Source organism: Leptinotarsa decemlineata, unplaced genomic scaffold, assembly GCF_025532065.1.
Source record: "Leptinotarsa decemlineata unplaced genomic scaffold, Ldec_3_MD MMD2_tig00026328_RagTag_RagTag, whole genome shotgun sequence".
NCBI classification, from domain to species: Eukaryota; Metazoa; Arthropoda; class Insecta; order Coleoptera; family Chrysomelidae; genus Leptinotarsa; species Leptinotarsa decemlineata.
The window spans coordinates 278,269-303,615 of NW_027412688.1; the positions used below are offsets into that span (position 1 = coordinate 278,269).

General features: G+C 33.5%; 1 protein-coding gene across 1 annotated transcript; it reads right to left on the bottom strand.

The window, feature by feature from the left end:
* Positions 1–1,773: 1,773 nt before the first annotated feature.
* Positions 1,774–21,683, bottom strand: Task6 (TWIK-related acid-sensitive K[+] channel 6). The gene is made up of 7 exons (XM_023170805.2): positions 21,496–21,683; positions 16,908–17,127; positions 12,607–12,889; positions 9,241–9,445; positions 8,376–8,549; positions 7,494–7,660; positions 1,774–3,483 (listed from the first exon to the last, which is right to left on the bottom strand). Exons 2-7 carry the CDS (start codon positions 17,032–17,034, stop codon positions 3,351–3,353), a joined length of 1,089 nt encoding a protein of 362 aa, XP_023026573.1. The 5' UTR covers positions 17,035–17,127; positions 21,496–21,683; the 3' UTR covers positions 1,774–3,350.
* Positions 21,684–25,347: the final 3,664 nt, after the last annotated feature.

Genomic DNA, 25,347 nt, shown 5'->3' on the forward strand with positions numbered 1-25,347 from the left:
ATTGAAATTGTACGCCTTTCGGGAGATGACGTTAGAAGTGATAGAGAGGTTTGTAGAGTATTTTATGAGAGACATCCAGATCGTCCTCGTATTAGCTGCGGTACGGTGAATAAAATATTCAATGAAACTGGTGCAGTATAAAAATTATGTTAAAAAGTAATCCTGTACAAAGACGAATCAGGAATGATCAAATCATTTTAGATTATTTCGGAAATAATCCTAATGCCAGTATAAGGAATGCTATTTTAGATTTGAATATTCCACGAGAAACTATTTGGAGATGTCTCAAAGCGAAGAATATTAAACCTTTCAAGCCAAAATTTTTACACACTCTTCAAGAAGGCGACGAAGCAGTACGCCTGGAATATTGTTTATGGGCTCAAGGGGAATATTTAAACAATAGAAATTTCCTAAAAAATATTTTATATACCGACGAAGCCACTTTCACTACAAATGGAGTAGTGTCATCACAGAATTGTCGCTATTGGGCAGCGGATAATCCTAACTGGGTAATAAACTGTAAAAGCCAGTATTCCCAAAAAATCAACGTCTGGTGTGGAATATTGATCGAACGAATTATTGGTCCTTTCTTTTTTGAGGAAAACATTAATGCGCAGAGGTTTCTAGAATTTTTAAACACAGAGTTTTGGGATGCTATTCACGAGCTGCCAATCAATGAACGATCAAATTTATTTGTCCAGTTAGATGGGTGTTCAGTTCATTATGCCAGAGCTGTGAGGCAATGGCTTAACGAACATTTTCCAAACCGATGGATAGGCCGTGGTAGTCCGTTTATAGAGTAGCCACCCAGATCTCCAGACCTCACAGTTTTGGACTTTTTTCTCTGGTGACTTCTCACACAAAAGGTTTACAAAAACCGCTCAAGAGATAGAAATTAACTTTGTGCAAGAATTCGACAGGTATGTGCAGATATTAGCCCTCAAGAACTAAGGAACGTAATCAGAAACATTCGTAAGCGCTACGAAACATGTATCGAAATACGTGGTGGATTAGTAGAGGCTTCTAGAATTTGAGTTAGAATTGATTGTTGCACTGAATCGAAACATTTCAATAATTAGTTATTAGTTACGTTTATTAAAAATGTTTGCTTCATTTTTAGCTGAATTGTGTGAATGTAATTCCGTTATTTTCATTAAAAATATTTACGCTATTTGTTTTTTTTTCATCTGACGGCACTTTATTGTTGAAATCATAAAAAAATGATATATTGTGACTGTTAGCTGTGTGAGTTTTCGAATTTTTGAGTTGTCATAACTTTGTTAACAATGAATATTTTTTCATGAAATTTTGGTCACACCCATTTAGAGGCATTCGCAATCCAGTGGCGTAGTGATTTTTTTCAATAAAAAATCGCTAATAAAAAATCCCGATTTTCGACTAACATTTGAAATTTTGTCCCAAGGTAGACCTTTTAGTACTTGACATTTAAAATAAAAAATTATGAAAATCGATTTACAGCTTCAAATTTTAGGGGGGTGTTTCCATTAAAAATGGGCCACACTGTTTTTGTTTTGATGCAATAATAAGTATTCCTGATAATTTAGTGCCTACTATAGTAAGATTGTATATACTTTTAATCCCCTAATATACCAAATAAAATAGATAAGGAAAGTTAGATAATAAGTCATTTTGTAGTTCCTTTACGTTTATAATAGTAGCACTTTTCTTTCCAGTATATTTGCAAATTTCAAGTGAAAACTGTATACTAGTCTATGCCTGGGTTTTCATGGCATTGAATTGAACAATTTATTATATATGTAAGTATTCGATAACTCTTTACTGTGATATTTCCACAAAATAATTCATAAACCAACAACACGTATTTCATCGTTTAGTAGCTTTTTCGGAATGAACCAAGGTTTTTTGTTATTCATGGAATTTAAGAAAAGAGGATGTAATTCATTACTTTTCACAACATCATGAATATTTCCTTTTGAACATGTAACGATTCAATGCATTGCATTCTGATTTTTCATAGCATTTCAACTATTTTTCCCATAATAGATATTGGGAAAGGAAAGTTTTGGTTTCTAATTTTCTTGACGAAGTTTCATGGTGATTTCATAAACAACACCTCACGATTTGACATGACAATAAAACTGACAAAATATTTGAAACAGCCTAATAGATGTTGTAATATTTATTGTAGAGATAAGTTTCTATTAAAAGTTTTTAGATTCATTTTCAAATCAGGCAGGGTTGCTGTGATTCTGACAACATATAAAATACTTGCTGAAATATTCAGCACCATACGACTTCAGCATAGACACATTTTCATGACAATTTGATATCATTCCTTTTAGGAAGTGAAGTTCGGAAAATATCACCTCGGACTGCAAGTTTTCAACCCAAAAATTATTTGGCACTACTCGCTAACATATTTCGAAATAAATTAACTAACCCAGATTAGCATTCAAACGATCTAATCGATTAGAAGCTGAGAGATTGAATATAGTTTCGAGAACACTACGTCAGAAGTTTGACGACTATTTTTTATAGCTTGATCCCAAAATTTCACGGAGTCGATCATATCAACTCACAACAAAAATAAATTCGGTATTCTTGCTTGAATACATACTGATGATGGAAATCGCGGTCAGAAGATTCAATTAAGAATTTACATTATGATTAATATTGAAACATACATACACAGTAGGTTTTGCACTGATGAACGTCGGATATAATTCAACATCCAGCGTGGTATTAGCCGGGGAAGTAGTTGTTTTCCACAGATATTTAACAGAACCTACTGTGTAGGTATGTTGGGAGAGATGAAAGTTTCGAAATTTCATTTCCAAATATTTATTTTCTTATCTCTTCTTCATGCCGAAATTCTAATGGAAGCTCGATGAGTTACACACTGTATTAAATTTTTTCTGACAGGATTGTCTGTTTGCATTAAGATCTGGCGATTATTAACGTAAAAAAAAAAGATTAGTGAAAAACAAACTAGAATTATGGCCATAGTTACTCTCTGTAAACGTGAAAAAATATATGAAAAAGGAGTCAAATGAACAAAAAAGTATAGATTTTCAACAAAGAGCCTTGTTTCACCTGTGGGGGCTAGCATCAGTATGTATTCAAAAAGCAATATATGTCTATACAACCTCAAATATCTGTAAATATTTATAACCTCGTAAAAATGATTCATAAGAACTTCCTACTCGGATATTCAACGATTCATTCAACGTATCACCACCTTCGACTGTATATCGTGCGCCATTTTTTCAAAATGGCGTCGTTCAACAAATTGATTACTCAGTTCGGAATTGTATCACATTGATCGGTATCGGTATAGGCCCAAATCAGTGGGGAGCGGTTTTCGTCGATCAAACCGAAGCTCTGTGATTGGGGTATATGGCCGGGGGCGGCAAGATGGAGCCCTGCGGTAAATGCAACTCGTGCATCGGCAGCACTGGAAGAAGATGGCGGATTTGTGTCGGAGACCTTCGTACTGTGAATCTGAAAACAAAATAATTCATCAACAGGAATAATATTTGATTCTAAAATTATTTTCTAAAAAGGCTCACAAAATGTTAGGTTTCATGTAATGTGGGAACTTGTCGGGAATTTAAGAATATACAGACTTTCCGTACTCTCTATATGTCATACGTCAATAGCTTCAAAGTCATGGCTCTGTTATATGGAACCCTGGATACGACATTTACATGAATAAACTTGAAAGGGCATATCATATATTCGTAGACTATATCAACAAAAAATATTTTTCACTCCACCCCAATAACTGTATCTACGTTCGGAATTAACTAATCTATACAGTGACTAAACATATTAACACTAGCGAATAGAAGGAAAATTCCAGATGTGAAGTTTTTCTTCAAAGTCATAAATAATTCGGTTGTTCGCCTGCTATCCTTAGTAACATTTACCTTAATGCTCCTAATGCGCAAACTATTTTTTGAACTCTCCAATGCATAGGTGCAACATACCTATCTTACAATTCGCTGTCAAATTCCATCTCTATTGATATTTTCTCTTTCTCATTTTTGAAGTTTTCCTACACCTTGAAAAAACATTTTGTTGCTAAATAATGAATATTACTGGAGTTTTTTCCAAACACCAAATCTTTATTTTCAACACCTCGACACGTGTTTCGATCACCAAGTGATCATCTTCAAAGAGGAAGATACAAAATTTTTGGGCACATTCTTCGACTCCAAAATGCACTGGAACCGGCACATTGACTTCATCTGCAAAAAACTCAGTAGCCAGTGTTTTGCGATTAAGCAACTGAAGAGATCCTTGAACATGAAATCTCTACTAAATGTATACTATGCATTAGTTCACTCAACTCTGAACTACAACATTATGTCATGGGGAAATAGTACAGAGATGGAAAGACCTTTTGTAATACAAAAAAGGATAATTCGTGTAATATTTGATCTTTCCTATAACGAATCATGCTGAGATAAATTTCACTAGTTCGGACTTCCATTGTCTACTATATAAAATGATTTGATATCCCTGAAACAAGTAAAAAAGAATAATTAAAAAAGAATAGTTGAAAATAACAATTATATTAAGCAACAATAAACCTGAAATGAAATGATAGTGAAATAACCTACAAGTAAAAAATATAATGATTGAATAAATAAAAATTAAAGGAAAAAAATAATAAAAAAATAAAAAAGTGTAGAGATTCCAAGTCACGTTAGTTCACGACGTTTCGATTGTTGGTATCTACAATCGTCTTCGGGTGATGGCAGTCATCACCCGAAGACGATTGTAGATACCAACAATCAAAACGTCGTGAACTAACGTGACTTGGAATCTCTACACTTTTTTATTTTTTTATTATTTTTTTCCTTTAATTTTTATTTATTCAATCATTATATTTTTTACTTGTAGGTTATTTCACTATCATTTCATTTCAGGTTTATTGTTGCTTAATATAATTGTTATTTTCAACTATTCTTTTTTAATTATTCTTTTTTACTTGTTTCAGAGATTTCAAATCATTTTATATAGTAGACAATGGAAGTCCGAACTAGTGAAATTCATCACGATACATTGTCAATCACCTTCAAACAAACATGCTGAGATACTTTCATGCGGAACAACATCCCTACTTTAACTAGTATATATCTCATGAAAATCTTAATGTATGTCAAAACAAACATCAATTACTTTGAGAAAGTCGGAGATATTTCAAAGTATGCCACTAGAAATTCTAAAAATTTGCGACTGGGCAGGGTTAATCGCGCATTCTTTAAAAAAAACTGGAATCTACAGAGGATGTTCTTATTTGAACTTGCTTCCTCACAATATCAAATGTTCGTCCGTAATAATCTTCAAAAAAGAACTGAGAAAGGTTATGAACAAAGGTTGCTTCTACAATATACAAGAATTTGAAAATTATTTAAAAACTATAAATAGTAGTACATAACCAATAAATAAACCTTGTTAGCATAATTAGTGGGTATAATTGTTTACCTGCATTCTAGTTTTGTGTAAGGTCAGTTGGTATATTGTAATGTTATCTGGACCTGTATCTTAATTGAGTTTTTCAGTTATACATAACTCACATCTGTATATACTAACACACAAACAGTGTATCGGTGTACACAGTGTATTAGTATATACATGGACTTTATCTCCAGTATACTAAGTTTGTATCTGTTGTATGCTATTTAATTGTACACAATTCATATTTTATGTAATTTCCATAAGATTACCTTGGTTTATATCCTAGTTGACGTTCACAATCCATGTCTATGGAAGATGTGTTTAGTATATATTCCTTATACATTTTACATTTCATTTTATGTATTTCTGACTTACCTAATCCATGTAATAGTGGCAATGAAGAAGAAAATAAATATCTATCTATCTATCTATCTAAAACTTGAAACAGTTCTAATCTTCCTCTTTGAAGATGATCACTTGGTGATCGAAACACGTGTCGAGGTGTTGAAATAACGGTTTGGTGTTGGGAAAAAACTCCAGTAATATTCATTACTACACCCAAGGTTCCAAACAGTGCATCATAAATTTTGTTGCTACACAAACTTGATTGTTATTTGTGTGTACATATGTTTATGCATATGTGTATTATTATGTATATAATTTTTGTTCTTTTTATATAATTTTCATTCACTCTATTGCACTTAACTTAGTTACAATTTTAAAAACTATTTATAAATATAGATTATAATATTGAGAAATGACATATCGGTGAATACTGTTTTGGGTCAGTCCCATTTCTATTCCTTCTATATAAATGAATAAGTAAACTGGCTTTTGTTGGATTTTGAAATGATCCAATGATTTTGATTCAACAGCCTCGTATGATTGTAACTGTACTTTACTTGAATAATCATGAATTACGACAAACACATATCAGAGAGTAACAGTCTGATTTGAGTTTTCCGTTGATCCTCTAGATGGCATATTCGGAATCCCCCTTTTCACTTATGGTTTTCCTTTTGCGGGTTATTAAAGTCAAACTTTACATTCATGCGCCAAGCTAGTACTAATGATGAAGGCCACAGAAGGTCGAAACAGCGCTGTCCGGTATTGAATTACGATTCCAAAGCTTTACGATTCTGGGAAAGCGGTTTTAGGAAGATTGAACAATGCGCTGTTTGGAATGGACCGTTCTTTGTAGTGTTCATTGCAGCGAAATCGAAATAGGGTTGTCAGGAATTGTTTACAGGTGATGAGAAGTACATTTTTTTGACCTTGTATAAAGTAACTTCATGAAATATTTATTTTTGAAAAGGTAGTTTGTGTCTAAAAGCAGTACAGATCAAAATTGGGGAAATATTTCAACTAGAGTAACTAGAGTAACAATAGTTTGTAATCAGTTTAAATAAAGTGAAATTTTGAAAGCATTCAATTTTCATACATTTCATGATATTTCATTAAAAAATTTGATTTTTGATTCTAATCAGGTGATCTATTTTATAAATGTTGATTTGCATTGTTATAAGGCCAAAAGTATCTTTACACAAATAGATACGTTAGGTATACGCTATCTGTTCAAAAAATTAAGCGACTTTTCATTTTTCTCATAAAATATTTATTTATTTATCAATTCCTATTTTTTCTCCTTGAAAGTAGCCCCCCTCAGATATTATACATTTTTTTTCAATCCTCAAAGCAGTTCTGATATGCAATGTTTTATTAGTTCGGACTTCCATTGTCTAATATGATATAAAATGATTTGAAATCACTGAAAAAATCAATGAAATTAAAAAGATTAGCTGAAAATAACAATTATATCAAGCAAAAGAACTGATATTTCAATGAAATAAAATACAATCAACAATTGAAAAATTAACAAGAAATGAAAATTAAAAAATTTGAAGTTCCTTCACGATGTTTCGATTGTTAGTATCCACAATAGAGTGGGGAGATATCAGAAAATCCTTCCCCATGAATTAGACATTGATCTTTTTGGATTCAATACAGAACCGGTTAGAAAAATTTTGAAATGTGCGACTACAAACCTGTGTCTACTGTTAGTAGGTAAACATCCACAAGGACAAGAACACACAGAGGTATCGTCAGGATCTAAGGATGTAGTTTCTGTACAATGATGTCCTAATTGACCGCTTAGAATAGAACCATTTGCTGTTATTACATCTCCTTCCAGACGTACTGCTCCCGCCAATGCCTGTAACAATGAAATATGGAAAATAGTAACAATTGCAACTGAGTCATTCTTATTTTCAGTTCCATCCATTTTCAAGATTAAAAACTTGGAAAATTTTCACCTCTTCACTCTTCCGATATTCACCTTATGTATCTCATAGACTGGATTTCAAACAGTAACCGCATATTCGAATTTAGAACGTTCATAGGTGCATAGAAAAGTTTCTTTGAAAGTTACTGCAATTTCAAAGAGGAGTAATCTTACAACCTAGGTTTAGTCGTCACAACCGTGCACAAAAGAAAAAATGAATTGAATTCAATTCACTTGATAAAGCTAGATACTGTTTTAACGAATTGTGATATATTTTTCAAATGAAGGCTGTGGAGATCATGTGTGAGGTTTAGTTTTTGAAATTACTATGGATCTTCATCAAGTAACGGCTAAATAAATCAGAAAAAAAATCAACTTCCTTCAAACTAACAAAAGCTGCTCCACTCGAAATGTTCTATCCCACAAACAAATAGTCCGACAGCTGTGAAGTTTGTATGCGTGTCCTATGAAGGTTAGGGTTAACTAAAAATCATACAGATTTGTTACTAGTAGCGTCATCTGTGTGTGTGTTAGCGTACGAACTTATCAGTAACTGAATATTCATTTTTTCATGAAATAGACGTATTTATTCCAGAAAATATGAAGAGTTCATATAATGAAACTGTAGTACTTCGAAAAAAATTACCTGCATCGCTTGTGCTTCGTCTCTCCTTTCGTCTTCGGTGTTCATCGTGACAAATCGAAGAACAAGTAGATTCAAAGAAGCTGCAACAATGGCCAAGCCAAACAGGATGAAAATCAGTGCAAACATAACGTATTCTGGCTTTTGACTCAGTGCATTGTCTTTTTGAAGTGCCACCTGCAAAAATAATGAACCGTTGTCAGGTACTTTTTCAATTGAACGGTGATTTTTCAGAGGATTTTTCAGAGGAGAAGAGCTGAAGCATCCATAATGGTAGATGATAGCCGTTTTGGATAGCTACTCAATTTGTTTATTTTTTGTTCACTTTATTCAGCTCTTTCAATATGATAATAAAATTATTGAATCAAATTTTCGCTGATAAATTAGCCATGCATGAACATTTTCAATCAAAACCTGGTTAAAATCCCAAAAAGTCTTCAGGAAACAGCTGATGAAGCTATATCATAATGATTCCATCGAGAGTTATGATGAAAAAACAGTTTTTCTACTAAAAATTCGACACCCTGTAGCTTAAAGGTTGAAAGGTTTAGATATTAAGTTCTTCTTAAAATCATCACACCGTTAATGATCAACATTTCATTTTGAAACACCCTGTATAACTCCTCTAAACTGACAACTATACATTAACCAGTTCCACTTTGAGCTCTCTAAAGCAATTGCTCGTAATCGAAAGAGAAAATGATTTGCGTGAAGTCTCTTTATTTATCAAAATTGGCACCTACTTCCAAAACGACATCATCATTAAAACTCGTATACAGAGTGAACTCAAAAATTAAATTAAACAAAGTTAGCTTCTAAGACAAATAATGACAAAAAGTAAGCGGCATATCGCGGAACCCCCTCTTACCATATCTCCGAACCCGATGGTGGTCAAAGTAATGAAACAGTAATAAACGGAATCGAAGTAGCTCCAGCCCTCGTATCTGGAAAAGGCAGCCGCTCCACCGGCAATCGTGAGAGAACTCAGAAAAGTTACCACGCAGATCAGGTCCAATTCTGAGGCGGTCGTTTGGCGGCAGTGCAGCGAAGACTTCACCGAACGGATTATAACGCTGGAAATGAAGATTCTGATCGTTAGAGAGTATTATCGAGAAATGATGGTCTTTTCGAAACTAATCACAATTTGCAATAATTTTGTTGAACAATAATTTTCAAACAGATTGTCTTTCCGACAGTCCGAGTCTCTGCATATTATGCTGACTCAAATGACAGTGGCCTGTGAGAAGGCCTGTTAGATATCTTAGTTCAGAAGTCCATGAATCTTCTTATCATCCAGGTGTTTAATCTTTGTTTGGCAAAGCCTAAAGCGATGCCATTGACAGGTTCTGGTCCGATGAAATTGCTTGCAGCATCCTCCTTTGCAAGGGAGTCAGCAGCCTCATTGCCTTCCAGGACAGTATGGTCAGGAATCCAGACCAAAGATAATCTGCTAAGCCTTCCTATGAAGAAGAGTCGTTTTTGACAATTTGCTACCAATTTAGACGTTGCTTGGTAGGAGTCAAGCGTCGTCCAACGAGAATATTTTTATTGACTTGTGTATGAGGTTGGATTCTTCCAATCTCTCCACGTACAATTCAATATCGTAAATTTCCGCATAGGTTCCTAGGCAGGTTGATATCTCTGTCCTGGGTCTGCGACTGAAAACCCCTGCACCAGAACCGGAAGGTGTTTTTGATGTATCTGTTAACCAACTACTATCTGCTCTTAATATTTCCTTCTCCCAAAGGATCCAGTCCTCTCTACTTGGGAACAGTACTTTATAAGGCAGTTCGTAGTTGACATGTTGGAGGCATAATGTCAGAGGTCATTTCCAGAATTCTGTGACTTCCAGTGTTTGTTGCACTCTGCATTAAATTGATTCGTGCAACTGGCAATGTGTACAAGTCTATAAATGCCGTCTATCTGGTCTGTCTGTCCGGAAAAATGTGGAGGGGAGGTAGATCTAGAAGGATCTCCATGGCCGCTGACGGCCATGTTTATAACAGGGACCTTAAATGAATTCATAAAATGAATGTTAACAGGAAATGAAATAGCTTTTCATTACACCACATCAGTATGAATGAATTGAAAGAAGTGATAGGCAACATAAAAAATAAGAAAGCATCTGGCTTTGATGAAATTTCTATTAAAATTCTCGAAAGGCTTCCTGAGACTGCGCTCAATATACTTGTTGTACTGACTGACAACTCCTTCGAGCAAGGAACATTTGCATCAATTCCCAAAACCTCAGTTGTCATTCTTCTCCATAAAGGCGGCAACAATGAAGATCCAGCCTATATCGCTCATCCCAATCTCAGCAAAAATTATTGAAAAACTGGTAAAAAAAAAGAATCATGGAATTTTTGACCAGTAATGGGATATTGAGTACACATCAGTATGGTTTTCAGAATTTTAAGAGTACAAGTGAAGCTGTATCAAAAGTATTGCAATTGGTGTTTAATGAAATCAACAGCGGGGAAGCCACTGCAGCAGTGCTTTGTCACTTATCCAAAGCTTTTGACTGTGTCAATCACAGCATATTGCTTCGGAAACTTATAAGATATGGTTTTACGGACAACAGTCTTATTTCGATTAGTTCATACCTTTCTGACAGAAAACAATTTGTAAGAACGTCATCTAACTCGGACGTGGGAGAGATAAATTGTGGAGTACCTCAAGGCGCTGTGTTAGGTCCTTTACTGTTTCTGTTATACATTAATGATTTGACCAACATATCGATTACAGGAAGCTTTACCTTATTTGCTGACGACACCACATTAGTCTGGCATGACAAGGACAAAAACAGATTGCATAACAAAATGTGCCAAGACATGAAAAAAGTGAAGAATTGGTTTTACTCGAATCTTCTATCATTGAATACTAGAAAAACAAATATATTAGCATTCAAGTGTAATATACCTGATATCCCCCTAGACCTAGACAATAACACAATAAAAAATAACTCCACTTTGAAATTTTTGGGAATTTGTTTAGATGAAAATTTAAAATTCTCTCAGCATATTGCACACATCAACAAAAAATTGGCATCAGGATGTTTCGCAATGAGAAACATCTCAAAAGAACTGGGGTTTGCTGCAGCGAAAGTAGTGTATTATGCCTTAATAGACTCTCATCTAAGGTATGGTATACTCTTTTGGGGTGTTTGCAGTAAACAACGTATGCAGTCGGTTTTTGTCTTGCAGAAAAGGGCTATCAGGTACTTATGTAAAGCGAAATGGCGGGATTCATGTAAACCCTTTTTTCGAGAACATAGAATCCTTAGGTTATTTCAATATTTATATCGGAAACTGTGTCAATTATACATAAAAATAGGGAGAACTATGAATCTACAGCTACAGCCACATACCACACAAGGCGGTCAAATGAACTGAGTCTACCAATTCCAAAAATATGTTTGGTTCAAAACTCGTTTATATATAATGGAATCAGAATATACAATAAACTTCCCAATGGAATCAAAGAGACTCATTTCATTATATTTAGAAAGAAATGTACAAAACTATTAAGTGATAAAGCCTATTATGACCTACAAGAATATTTTGACGATGCCCTGTAATTTAGAATGTGATGAAACTGTAATTGTACTGTGTGCGAAACATATATTTTTATTCGTTGTCCAAGTTCTTGTCAAGTAACATCTGCATATGTATGTATATATAGTTTATATTTTGTTTCAATCATTTATATTTCACATCTTATACTTTTCATGTTTATATTGATATTTATTTATGACATTGTGTTTGTAACAAGAATTTATTCTTAAACAATAAACATATTATCAATCAATCAATATAAAACATATTATACATCTCAATTTGAAGACACAAGACAGTTATCACCTATTCAGATGTTTTTTGAACTTGTAAATTATTTTCTTTTAATTTTTTGCGAATTTTTATTTTACTGTTATTCCATTCCACGATTTATTGCTTAATGAATTTGTTATTTTCAGCTATTCATTTATAATTTGCCAAGTAGATTTGGAATTGGCACTGAAAAATTCATAATCAATTTTTTTTGACTAACTTATTTTCAAAAATATATCCCTATTGGAAATATTCCACTTCAGTAAAAAGTGTTGCTTTGTGTAAAACCCAATCCATATATTCAATATAGATTCGTACAGTGGCAGTTAGAGAGAGAGAACAACTATTGAAATTGTTAAGAAGTACAATGAAATCAAAGTTTATTCGAAACCAATCCAGGCACGCACCTGCTCAATCTGTTGACCCTCTCACCGATGCTCTGAAACATGACGAGGCCCAAAGGAATTCCAATGATCGCGTAAAACATGGTGAACAACTTCCCGGATATGGTGCTTGGGGTCGAATGTCCGTATCCGATCGTGGTCAGCACGGTGGTCGCGTAGTAGAAAGCCCCCGTGAACTTCCACTGCTGACCGGCCCTGTGCGGTTCAGACTTTAATACGATCGTCTCCATCAGTCTGAAATCTTCGTCGCTTATATTGTATTTTCTTCTCACTATAGCTTGGATTTCTGTAATAGAACGGGACAACATATGAGTATAAACACTCGACTGACTTCATTTCGAAATATGTATTTTCATATACGATGCGCTGAAAACTTCGTAGGCTGACACACAGAGGGCGCTACTGGCATTGAATCCATATGGTTTTTAGATAGGCTAAACCTTCAAAAATCATTATACGTATGTATCTTCCTCGATACAGTCTTCCGGACTAATTTGATTAGCTAATTTCGTTTCAAATAAACAAATTATTATATATATATATATATATATATATATATATATATATATATATATATATATATATATATATATATTAAACTTGCACTTTTTAATTTTCTGCATTTGTTAACTTTTCATGATTGCTTTGAAAACTTTTTTTTGATAAGGTATGGTTTTTGCGACTTTTTGTAGCGTTTTATTCATTTATTTCCGGAACTTCACGAACTGAAACACCAAGTAAATCTCTATTCAGAATGTGCTAAAGTTGATAATAATTATACGGAGATATATAAGAGAGTGACCCAAACGTATAGGGAAAAACTGAAAGCCAGTTATTAGCAGTGCGTAAATGACAAAATGTCTATTTCCAGCAACAAAGTCAAATCAATGTGGCATATGGTACATACTATTCAAAAAAAAGAATACGTGGTAAATGAAATAAAAATTCAACAAGATGGTATTGAAGTATCAAACATAGACATGGCCAACAACTTCAATAATGAGTTCTCAAATTTTATACAGCCGCGAAATGTAGACTTCGATTACATGAATAGCAATATCTCAATATGCGAAAAATCAATGTTTTTGCGTCCACTAACGGAACCCGAAATTATAGAATTGGTAAAGAGCTTAAAGCATTCAAACGCAAGTGGTTACGATGAGATATCAAACAATTTATTGAAAAAATGTTCTTCTTATGAACTTTGCAGCCCAATGACGTATATCATAAACTTGTCTACTGAAAATGGAATTTTTCCGGATAGTCTAAAACTAGCAAAAGTAACACCAATTTATAAAAAAGGGGATAGAAACCTCTATGAAAACTACAGGGGAATTAGCTTACTCTCAAGTATTTCCAAGATTTTTGAACTAAATTTAAAAAATCAATTAATGTCTTTCTTCACAACAAATAACCTTTTTTCAGAAAACCAACACGGTTTCACAAAGAACAAAACAGCACTTTATGAGTTCAATGAGCATGTGCTCAATGCACTTGATGGTAAATTCCATATTTGCGGATTGTTCATAGACTTCTCCAGAGCTTTCGATTGCGTTAATCATGACCTGCTATTAGGGAAATTGGAAAGATGTGGTGTAAGAGGAGTTGCCCTAGATTTAATGAAATCCTACCTGGAAAATAGAGGGCAACGTGTCAGTGTTGGAAACACTCTCAGTCAGTTGGCAACCATTAGGCAGGGTGTCCCACAGGGATCAATCCTTGGACCTATACTATTTTTTATATATGCAAATGACCTGATGAAATATTTTCAAGGATGGTCAACTATTCACACAGTAGCGTATGCAGATGACACAAATTTCATAGTGAAGGAAATTGATGTAACGACCCTACAGGAAAGAACCCAGGATGTACATAAACAAGTAAACATATGGGCAGAAAAAAATCACTTAACACTCAATACATCTAAAACTGTGATGATGAAGTTCACAATTAGTAAGTGGCCCGAACATTTTGTTATCCATGAAAATGTGGATCTGCCAATTGAATCTTGTACTTTACAAATATTTTAGGCGTCATCTTGGACTACAAACTCACATGGACTCCTCATATTGAGACCCTCTGTATTGAATTGAGAAAAAACTGCTGTGCTCTGAGATTCATGGCTAATTTTTGTAGTGAAGAGATTTTACTGAGCTTATACTATGCGACCATAAACTGCCACTTGAGATATGGAATTTTGAATTGGGGTACCGGATCTGCTGCTGAAAGAATATTTATTTTGCAAAAAAATGCAGTAAAAATCATTGGCGGTATTGGTTGGAGGGAATCATGTAGAGATGCTTTTAAAAATCTGAAGATACTAACTGTTGCTGGTCTCTATATTTATGAATTGTGTATATACGTTTATAGAAACAAGCACAATACACCTTTCCAGCAACATAATTATCCAACTCGATCTAGAGACAAACTGATGCCCAATATTCATAGAACAACTCTTTATCAGAAAAGTTTTCTTTATCTTGGACCAAAAATGTTTAATAAATTAGAAGAATCAATTAAAATATCACCAAATTTTAACATTTTTAAATCAAGACTGAAAAATGCACTTATTGAAAAAAATTGCTACACACTTGACGAATTTTAAAGTATTTTTTTATATTTTAATGACAAAATATGACAACTATGTGATAAAATTGACTTTCATTTATTTATAGTTATTTTTTTACATAATCTAAGCCAAACAAATAATTCTATGTATATACCTATATGTATCATATTTTTAGATTATTGATTAGTATAAACATTATACTCTGTAACGTGTCCTACCCTCAGACATTTTCCTTGTCACTGTACGTATAACAATGTACTTTTTAACAAGGAAATAATAAAAAATTATTATTATTATTTTCAATCAACGACATAAATAAAACATTTCATGAAATTATTCACAAAACATTTCATTTCACTAAAAAAAGTACATTTTTCGGCAACCGCCCAGGAAGTACCTACCCACGACTAACAGCTATTTGACATGAAATTAGTTAATATTTATGGTTTTTGTTCGCTATTCAAGAAGGCTCAAATAACTATGGTGAACAGCAGCGATAGTGAGTTTCAAATTGTGCCTTACGAAATTTCAAATGCAGCAGCTATTACTACAAGCACAATTATTGCCTGAAAAATAAAAGTCCAGGTACGGAAACGTTTATGATTTGTTCTCGAAATGGATGGATATGAAGAAATGCAAAACTATTACTGAGGATGTAATTTTGACTTATTTGGCGCAAACATTTGAAACTGTCAAATCCTCTTCCTTGTGAAACATGTGCTCTATGTGGAAAAGTACCATTTTATTGAGGAAAAATGTAAACAAAGACAATTTCCCAAAGGTTATCATATTTGTTAAAATGAAGAACTTTGATGAGTTGTTGTTAAGAAATCAGAAGTCTCCAACAGCGAGCAGGTCACCAAATTCATTAGAAAGGCAAATGAGAAAACATATTTAATGCTAGAGGTAATTTTAACCAATTATTACGATTTTAGAATATAAAAGTATCAACGTTATTTAATTTACCTTCAGGTAGCAACAATTATTGAGTTCCATACTCTCCAACAAGTTAAGTTTCAAACCTTTCTTCTGGAAATGGAGGGGTTTGTATTAATGGTCGAAGTCATGTCCCTCTGAGATAAGATGACTGGCATATGTGGAATTTATTTTTCCGTACTGAAAACTATATTTGTGTTTCTTTATGCGGGTTTTAAACGTTCTTCCAGTTTGACCTATATAAAACATCGGACAAGACCCACACGATAATTTATACACTCCTGATTTTTCTGAAACTGAACTTATATCTTTGTTATTTTTAATATACATGCCCAAGTTGTTGTTGGTTTTGAAAACAGTATTTACACCTTTGCTGTGCAGAAAATCTGAAATATTTGTAGTGGGTTGGCCTAAGTATGTTAAGGTTCTATAACTTTTATCCTCCTCTCTTTGAATTGGGTAAACTTCTTTCAAAGCTTGAATGTATAACTTTTTTGATAATAAAGAATGTATCAGGCCACTATCATAATCATTATAGTATATAAGATGTAATTTAGAAGTAACTTTAGTTATGCTTGAAGAAGCTATTGTATAGCGAAACACGTGTCGCGGTTTTTGTAAAACCCTTATAGTGAAAATCATAGAATAAACTCTATTTATTAGCTTTTTTTTTTGGCCAAGATTTTCTCGTAAAAAATACTTTTCGTCGTTCCTTATTCGAATTTTAAACAAGTTCATTTTCTGTCGTTCATCGGTTTCATAAACGTGCAAATGCAAACTATTGTCTTTTTGTGCTTACCTTGCAGTACCATTTTTCGTTGATTTTCCGTTTTGGATTCGAGAGCGTCGAAAACAGCTGCGCCGATGAGGAGGTAAGTGAACGTGCAAACGATCAGCGATAAGGTGCGAACGTTTTGCTTCTTCATTCTTTAGCGCGCATCGTCATGCTGGGGCCGGCGGCCGGGGCCGCTACCTGCCCCCCGCCGAACGCCCTCCTTCCCTCCGCCACATCACACCCCCTGCAACAACCAAGCAACATTTTTGTATACCGATAATGAACCGCAGTTAAGAATTTTTCAGAGAATCCTGTATATTTTTGAAACCATTCAATAGGATATAAAATTATCTTTTCAACGAAGTGTCACAAGTAACCTTTTCCTTTCAAAATGGCGGTATAAGAGCCATTTTCTCCGAATTCAATATGGCCGCATAATGACGCCATCTATGGAGACATTGTCGAACAACTATGCGTAGTGTTGAACAAAAGACGAAATTCAATCGGTCTATTGAGAGTTTCTAAATGAATGACGTAAAGTATGGCAATTGAAAAAATAATGAGAAGAACGTGAATTGGTTTGTAATTTAATTTCTTGAGTTTACATTTAGAAGCTTAGCTACAGCCTACTTTTATTTCTCACAAATTTGGAGAAAATGGCGTTTATTCATGTGGATTTACTAGAACCAATTACTGAGCTCAACAAGCTCAGATGATGGAATTAATCAATTGGAATTGAAAAACAAGAAGATTACTTCCCAGCAAGATAAAAATTATTGTAATTATTTCATAAGGAGACTGAATTAAAAAAAATATAATTGTATTAAGATGCTCAAGAATATTGTAAGATTGTGATTTGAAACTGATGAATAACTGTGATTTTAATAGAAATAAGCAATGTTAAAGTTTGATTAGGTTTTTATAAGAGATAAATAGGTTATTAAGAGATTGTTATTACTGAAAGTAATATTACAAGGTAATATTACTTTCATTATTTATTTATTACAAGGTTTATAGTTAAGTATTTATTTCACAATGAAGACTGTTTATTTGAAGAAATAAACATTATATTGCTTAAAATTCTTGGAATATTGTGATCTGAGACTGATAAATAACTGTATTTCACAGAAATAAGCAATTTTACAGTTTGATAAAATGTGTATAACAGATAAATAGTAAATGAATTTATATAAATAAATAAATAGTAATTTTTATTTTCTGAAAGACTGTTTTTTTGTAAAGAGGAACCCGGCTCTTTCATACACATGTTGCCCTGAAAGAACCGATTTCCCTTTTTTTTTTTAATTTGCCATATCAATAATTTCTGTCATTGTATCTCATATTATTTTGATTGGATAATCATGACTATTAAACTAATTATTCACAAAAAGCAATTTCATTCAAAAACCATCACCTGACGTTAACTTTTTTTGATGTTTTTCATAACTGGCTCTTTCATACACACTCTCCCCTACGTAGTCCGCGAAATCTGAACATTTCATTTTTCAAACTGTTCACGTACCTCTCCTCGATGCAGTTTCTGAGTTGTTTTGATTGGCTTTCGTTCCGCAATTTTGAAAGAAAATGGTCACTTGCATTGTACCGTAAAAAAATTAATAACATTGAATAATAATATCGGTAGTGCCGCTCGACAGTACTTGATGCAACACTAATATTTTTCTATGAAAAAGTAGTAAAACTGAAGCATCCTCACGTAAATTTTGTCCTACCTGATTATCTTGTTCCATTCAAAAATTAAGGTGGATGTGTAGGGTTTGATATGACACATTACCGGCTCCTCCGCCAAAGCGTAAACTTCTCCTTCGCCAATTATTACAAACTCAAATTAACGTTATGAAATAGTTAATATTAGTTAGAAAGACTTTGATAAGAATGAGTTCTGCAACTTTGAAGAACAGTTCAAGTACCAATTCCATTTCAACCATCTATTTTCATCATTATGTGACCCTAGTTATTTTCTTTCAAAACTCACAATTCTGTTTGTACAAATTCTGTGTCGTGTTTTTATAGTACATAATTAGAATTATTATGACTGATACTGCCTATCACACTTGTACATAATAAATTCATTACCTAAACTATTTACTTATCTACGAACAACTCATAAGACTGGAGAATAAATGAATGAACATTTTTAGCTCATCAGCTATCATTTTACCTAGTTTTAAGAATTGTCCTAATTACCAATTTCCTCGTTGAAAACTGAAGTCAATAATGGGGAATAATTCGAATCCATTTGATCATTGAGCAATAATCCAGAATTTTTACATCTATTGATTTCTAAATATTCCAAAAAATTGGAAAACTTTTCTTTCATTTATGCATTACGCCATAATCGTGATTGAACTCGTACCTTGTTTCACAAATATTGAATTGGTCTTTCCGTTCAAAAAACTACTTCTATGCTCTTTAATTCTTATGGAAAAGTTCTACCGGTTGGTCCGATATAAAATTTGGACAAGAACCACAAGTCAACTTGTACACTCCCGAATTTTTCAGACACTGAAGATTTATCATTATTGTTTCTAATGAATTTTTCTCAAATCAGTATTTAATCTGTAGGCTACATATAACTCTCTGTTTTTTTTTTCTTAACGAGCAATATTATTGATAGGATCACCAAAGTAAGTTACACTGTTACAGTGTGCACTGTGCAGGGCCATCGCCATTGAGGGGGATTGGGGGAAGCCTCCCCCCTGCTTTTTCGACTTGGGAAAAAGTTGAGAAAAGTTGGGAAATTTTGGGCCATGAAGATAGAAAAAAATAATAGTAAAAACATGAATAAAAATTAAAAAAATTAAAATGAGAGAAAAGAAAAAGAGAGGTAATAAGAAAAGGGAAAGAACCAGGAAAAGGTTGGGATTTTCCAACATGCATAACTTGAAGAGAATTCTGAGTTGGTTGAAATCTTCAAAAAAGTTTCATTTCTCTCAAGTAAGAAAACAGTTCTGAACAGTCCACAAATTTTGAAGTGACAATTTGACAAAATTCCCAACTTATCGCTGTTTTTTCGACTTGGAAAAGTTGGGAAATTTCAGGACGTGAAGATAGAAAAAATAATAGTAAAACAATATTATTTAAGTGTTGTTTCATTTGTATTGAATATTCCTATACGTGGTGGATATGGTGGAAGCCCAAGAACCTTGGTCCAAAGTACAATAATTCCCAATATTATTTTTAAAATTTCCAAAATTTATTTTTGTTCTGTGCATTCAGCCAATCTTTGGAAAGCTAAGTAAGAAAATTAATATATTATTATAGTAGTAACACTAATCCCTCGGCTTTCATCTCTTCGAAAGTTGGGAAATTTTGCTGGTGGGGTTGGGAAAATTTGGATTCCCTTCTCCCCTGGTTTTTCTTTTCGCTACGGCCCTGGCACTGTGTCCAAGATAAGAATGAACAGCATGGAGATATAAAGAACTATAAGTAATACGGGGTCGATTGAATCAGAGAAAAGTAGCGCATTTACGTGCCTAATAATATGCCATTTAAATAGTTTTAATATTCCGAGTAGTTTTGGAGATATCCGAGAAAAACCTAAATTTGTGAAATTTGTTTTATGTTTCTCCTATATAGTTTTATTTTCGAAAGAAATGTAAAACAAATAGCGCTTTGACATGGCCAATTTTCAAGGACTACACGATAACGTAAGCAGAATTTTCCGAAGTTACATCGAAGCATGTAATCGAGAAATATGAGTCTGTTGCGTTTAATATTTTTAATTATTAAATTAAACGTAAAACGATTTCATTGTATTTTCAAGAATCTTCATTGAAATAATGAAGAAAGCAATCAATTTCAAAAAATTAACCCCATACAAAGATGTGTAGATCATGCAAAGAAGCAACTTTCAGACACAAATTGGAAGATAAAGCTCCTTCGAAACAACTACTTTCATATAAACATTGAATTACATGAATGAAAAAATATTTTGGAAACAACTACTTTTATATGAACATCCAATTATACAAAAATATTTTCCATAATTGTTCGTATGAAGATAAAAAAGTGAAAGCCAAAAGATTTTTTTCAAAAACTAATCTCTCGTAGAAATAGCTTTTCACTTTCAAATGATAAATACCAACACTACGAGCTTACTTATCTAATTAGTATAATATATAGATTTGACAATCATTTCAGTGAATTTGAATAAGTTTTTTCGTGGAGCCAATCAACTGGTTGTTTTTCAATAATCCGTTGTCGAAACCAGGAGAAAACACTTTTTCTTCCAAGATGAAATGAATTAGTGATAACTGAGAGGGGAATGAACCTGGTACAAAAAATCATAGATCGATACACATTAGCCAAGAAATCTTTTTCGCTGCATTCAATTTATTCGAGTGCCCTCAAGACCTTATTAAGTATGGCCGAATGAGTTCATCGAAGTCAACGAGGTCTTTGATCTAGATTCTTCATTGTTCGCGGTCTAACCCTAGACTAGATGAACTCCACTTTGATCTGATGTATTTGTAAAGTGAACGCAGCAATTTTTATACAAAAGCACAGTTGATAAATCCGGAGTGATATGGTACATAACTTATGACTGAAAATATATTTCTACAAGAAATGATCAACACCAACTAATATTTACCGCAGTGAACCAGCGAGGCCTTTTTTCCCAGAGAATAATCCTTTCGCTTGTTCGAAACCAACTATGAACGTTCACTCCTTACGTAGTCATTCTGTTTGTGACGCACTCGATTCGAAATTTGAGTCAGCAAAATTTTGCAATATCGCGAATTTTCCGGCCGCAGTCTTTAGCTTTCCGGAGCTTTTTGGTGTACACGCGGTTCAGAACTAACGAGATCGATAACGAAGTCGCAGTGACGTCACTGGATGCTCAAGATTTTCAAAAGGGCCTCGGTAACTGAGAACCGACGTTGCCGGAGTCGCTTTCCTGAAAGGATATTCGGGATAAGTGGATGGTTGCACAATTTCGTGATTGTTTTTTTTCTTGTAATAAATACTCATGCGGCATATTTTTATTCAAATTACTGCATATTTAGGAAAGTTTGCGTGTATAATTTAATAATGATTTTTATCGAATTTTTGGGGGAACTTTCACCTTCCACAATCTTTGGGACAGGGCATAAAATAACATATAAACTGGGCGACACTTATGTAGCCCAATTCCATGACTTTGTCGCCCAGTAAACGTAGCAGGTGCCCGCAAATTTTTACGGGAGTAAAAATTTCAAAAAAAAAACTAATCAATACAGTTTATTGTATGATTTTAACTATAAGCTTGTAGTGAAAATCATACAATAAACTGTATTGATTAATATTAGTTGATTAATTATTAATGAAATAAGATGACCCATGCGCAACCGTAAGGTCTTAAATGGGATTTCTCTTTGTTTATTTACTAATTGACTATAGTACGTTCATAATTTGTTGATAGCTCACTGCAAGTTTGACCTTCATTAGAGAACTGAAATACAGAGAGGACAGCTAATAAGATATAATAACAAAAACCAAACTAAAACTGGCAGTTTAAGATGTTTTCGACTAACCCACCTTGTATCTGAAGAAATACAATACAGCTATAAAACTTTTAATCCGATTATGTAGGTATTTTGAGTGGAAATGAGTGACCAGTGTCGTAGAGTATATGATTAAAACATTAGTTACTTTAAATAAATAAATATATTAATATTCTTAAACTGTAGGTACTGTAAACTGTATTTTTATTTTAAAAAAATTTCTTTATTTTATTCAAAAATAATAAGTTACTTGCAATTTGTAAAAGATACATTTATTTAATTAATACCTATTTTTAAATGATATAAACTACGATTACTTACAAAACTATTCAAATTCAAAATAAACAGGATCATCTTCGGAATCCAAGTCGTCTTGCAGGTTAATAATTAGCGGTTGTGTCTCTACAGTCGCATCAATTATATTGTCAAGATCTCACATTTTTTGTTCTTCTTCTATTGCATGTCTTACTGCATCTCGCCAATTTTGTTCTGTAATATGTTGTAAAGACTCATATAACAATTCACGTACAGCTTGTATTTTATATAACGTATTTTTTCTAGCCACATAGCTTTTCATTTGTGCCCAAATGAGTTCAATTGGATTTAATTCGCAGTGGTAGGGTGGAAGTCTAAGGACTGTGATGTTTCGTCTTTCCGCCATTTTGTCAACTACGTATTTCTTGAACTTACATTTGTGTTGCCGGGCAATTTTTAAAAGTTCTGCTTTAACCATTCCATCTTCGTAAGGCAGGGACTTATTCCGCAGCCAGTCAATGATATCCTGTTTCTTCCACGCAGTCGTTGGAAGTCTTTCAACTAGTCGTGAATGATAAGGTGCATTATCTAATACTATAATTGAGTTTGGTGGTATATGTTCAATCATCTGCTCAAAATACTCTTCGAAAACATCAGCTGTCATCTCCTCGTGATAGTCTTTTGTGCTTTTGGATTCAAATTCCAACAAACCATGCTTAGCAAATCCTTTTTCACTGCCAATGTGAGAAACTATTAATCTACTGCCTTTACCAGAGGGTGGGGAAATACCAGTAGACCAACCTTCCATAAAGGCTTGCCTGGAGCTTGATATATTTTTATCTGTCCAAATTTTTGTGAGAGTATGACCTGCGTTTACCCACGTTTCGTCCTGATAGTAAATTGGCCTTCCTTCAGCCCGAAATTTTCGTATAGATCTTAGATACTTTCTTCTCCAACATATTATCTCTTCCCGGTCAATCAAAAGTGATTTTCGGTCTGATTTCTCCCACCGGAAATTTAATTCTTTTAAAACTTGCCACAATTTGGTTCGTCCGACATGAGGCAAATCCGGGTCGTCTCTACCTTCTTGTAAAATTTTGTTTAAGTTGGGTATTTCTTTTTTGTAAAAAAATTCGTGAATTTTCCTTTTTGGCAAATTCATCAATTTCAATAGGTTTTCTCCCCCTCTTTAAGTATTCGTTTGTATTTGGGGTAGCTATACCTTTTTTTTTTCTTTCTGATAGGAACCTATATATTGTTGACTCCCCTACGCCCGTCATGTTGGCACAACTCTTGATTATGTTCTGAACAGTGTTTGTGGGATTCTGAGAAACCAGAGCATCGTGAACGTTCAAAACAATAGTCTTCTCTCTTGGTGAATAGACAGACTTACTGACTGTACGCAACAGTACCGGTGTAATACTTGATGATGTTGATGATGATGACGAAGCCATCGCAAGCAATCAAACAAAACAAGCAGGAACGAAAGGTACGTATATGTTTGTAGGAATATGAAAAAAAGTTACTCACGCACTGCACAAAATTCGCAAAATAAATATTAGAGACGTTAATTACTGCCGTAGACGTCGAAACACCAACGAGCCGTAAATTAAATGGGATTAAAAAATGTACTAAACCAAAAATTATTTTCGTTCGTAACAACTTCACCCTTTCAAGGCAAGTTTCGAATATAAACTGAAGCTTTATATTTAATGAATAAACACCTCAGGAACCTCCGCCTATGATTTTACGAGTTTTACGACCGTTTTATGACTTGGGCCCTCATTTTGTGCTATCGACAAATTATGAACGGACTATAGATTAAGGTAAAAGACCATGTGAAAAAAAAAACAAATGTGAATAAACGTTATTATTATTATTATATTACTGGAGTTTTTACTTTACTGTATTGATTAGTTTTCTAATATGGATTTTCATCAAGTATCGGCCAGTACTATTCAATTAGTAAAAATTTCAATTTCAATTCTTCAAAATAATAAAAAAATGGCCTCGTGCAATTTATTTTGCACCCAGATGGCGTTTCTTTCTTTCAATAAAATAGCTTACGAAAAGAGAAATGAAAATTTCAGTTTTTTACCACTTTTATTTGTTTAAAAGATTTGGAATAGCTGAATACACTTATTTGAATTAATGAATTGAAGAGGTTTTTTGTATTAAAGTGTATAATTTTTAAAATTCTTGCAAAGCGCTTTCGACTTTCGTCATCATCAGTGCTCACTTGTCAGGAAACAGGAAGTATCAAATTATCAGTCAAAGTATCATGATACTTTGACTGAACCACAAGTCTGTCAAAGTTAAGATCTTTAGTCGCTTAAAAGCCTCTCTACAGGACTGCCTCCAATTCAGTCCTGCAACAATTTGCAGAGCAAAAACACGTGACCAAGAGGTACAAGTACTGCAGTTAAGAATACCATATCGCAGATGACAGTTGATGTTTGCATAATAAACTGTTAATAGTATGTTTTCGTGACAACTTCAAGAACTTCAAAGCATAACAATTGTTTCTTAACTTTTTACAAAGTATATCGACGTGTGGTTCCCAGCACAATTTATAGTCGATTGTTAGTCCAAGCAACTTAGTCGTTTCACTAGCATATACATTCATGTCATTGTCCTTGAAAATTTGAAATTGTTCCATAGTTCCCCTACCCGTGTTTATACCTTCTGCATCAGCAATTTTGAAA

Excerpts from the sequence above, each read along its gene's own strand:
- Task6 (XM_023170805.2), bottom strand. The coding sequence starts at position 17,034 with ATGAAGAAGCAAAACGTTCGCACCTTATCGCTGATCGTTTGCACGTTC. Across the intron at positions 9,446-12,606 it reads AGGGTCAACAGATTGAGCAG|CGTTATAATCCGTTCGGTGA; the intron begins GTGCGTGCCTGG and ends CTTCATTTCCAG. Across the intron at positions 8,550-9,240 it reads CCATCGGGTTCGGAGATATG|GTGGCACTTCAAAAAGACAA; the intron begins GTAAGAGGGGGT and ends TTATTTTTGCAG.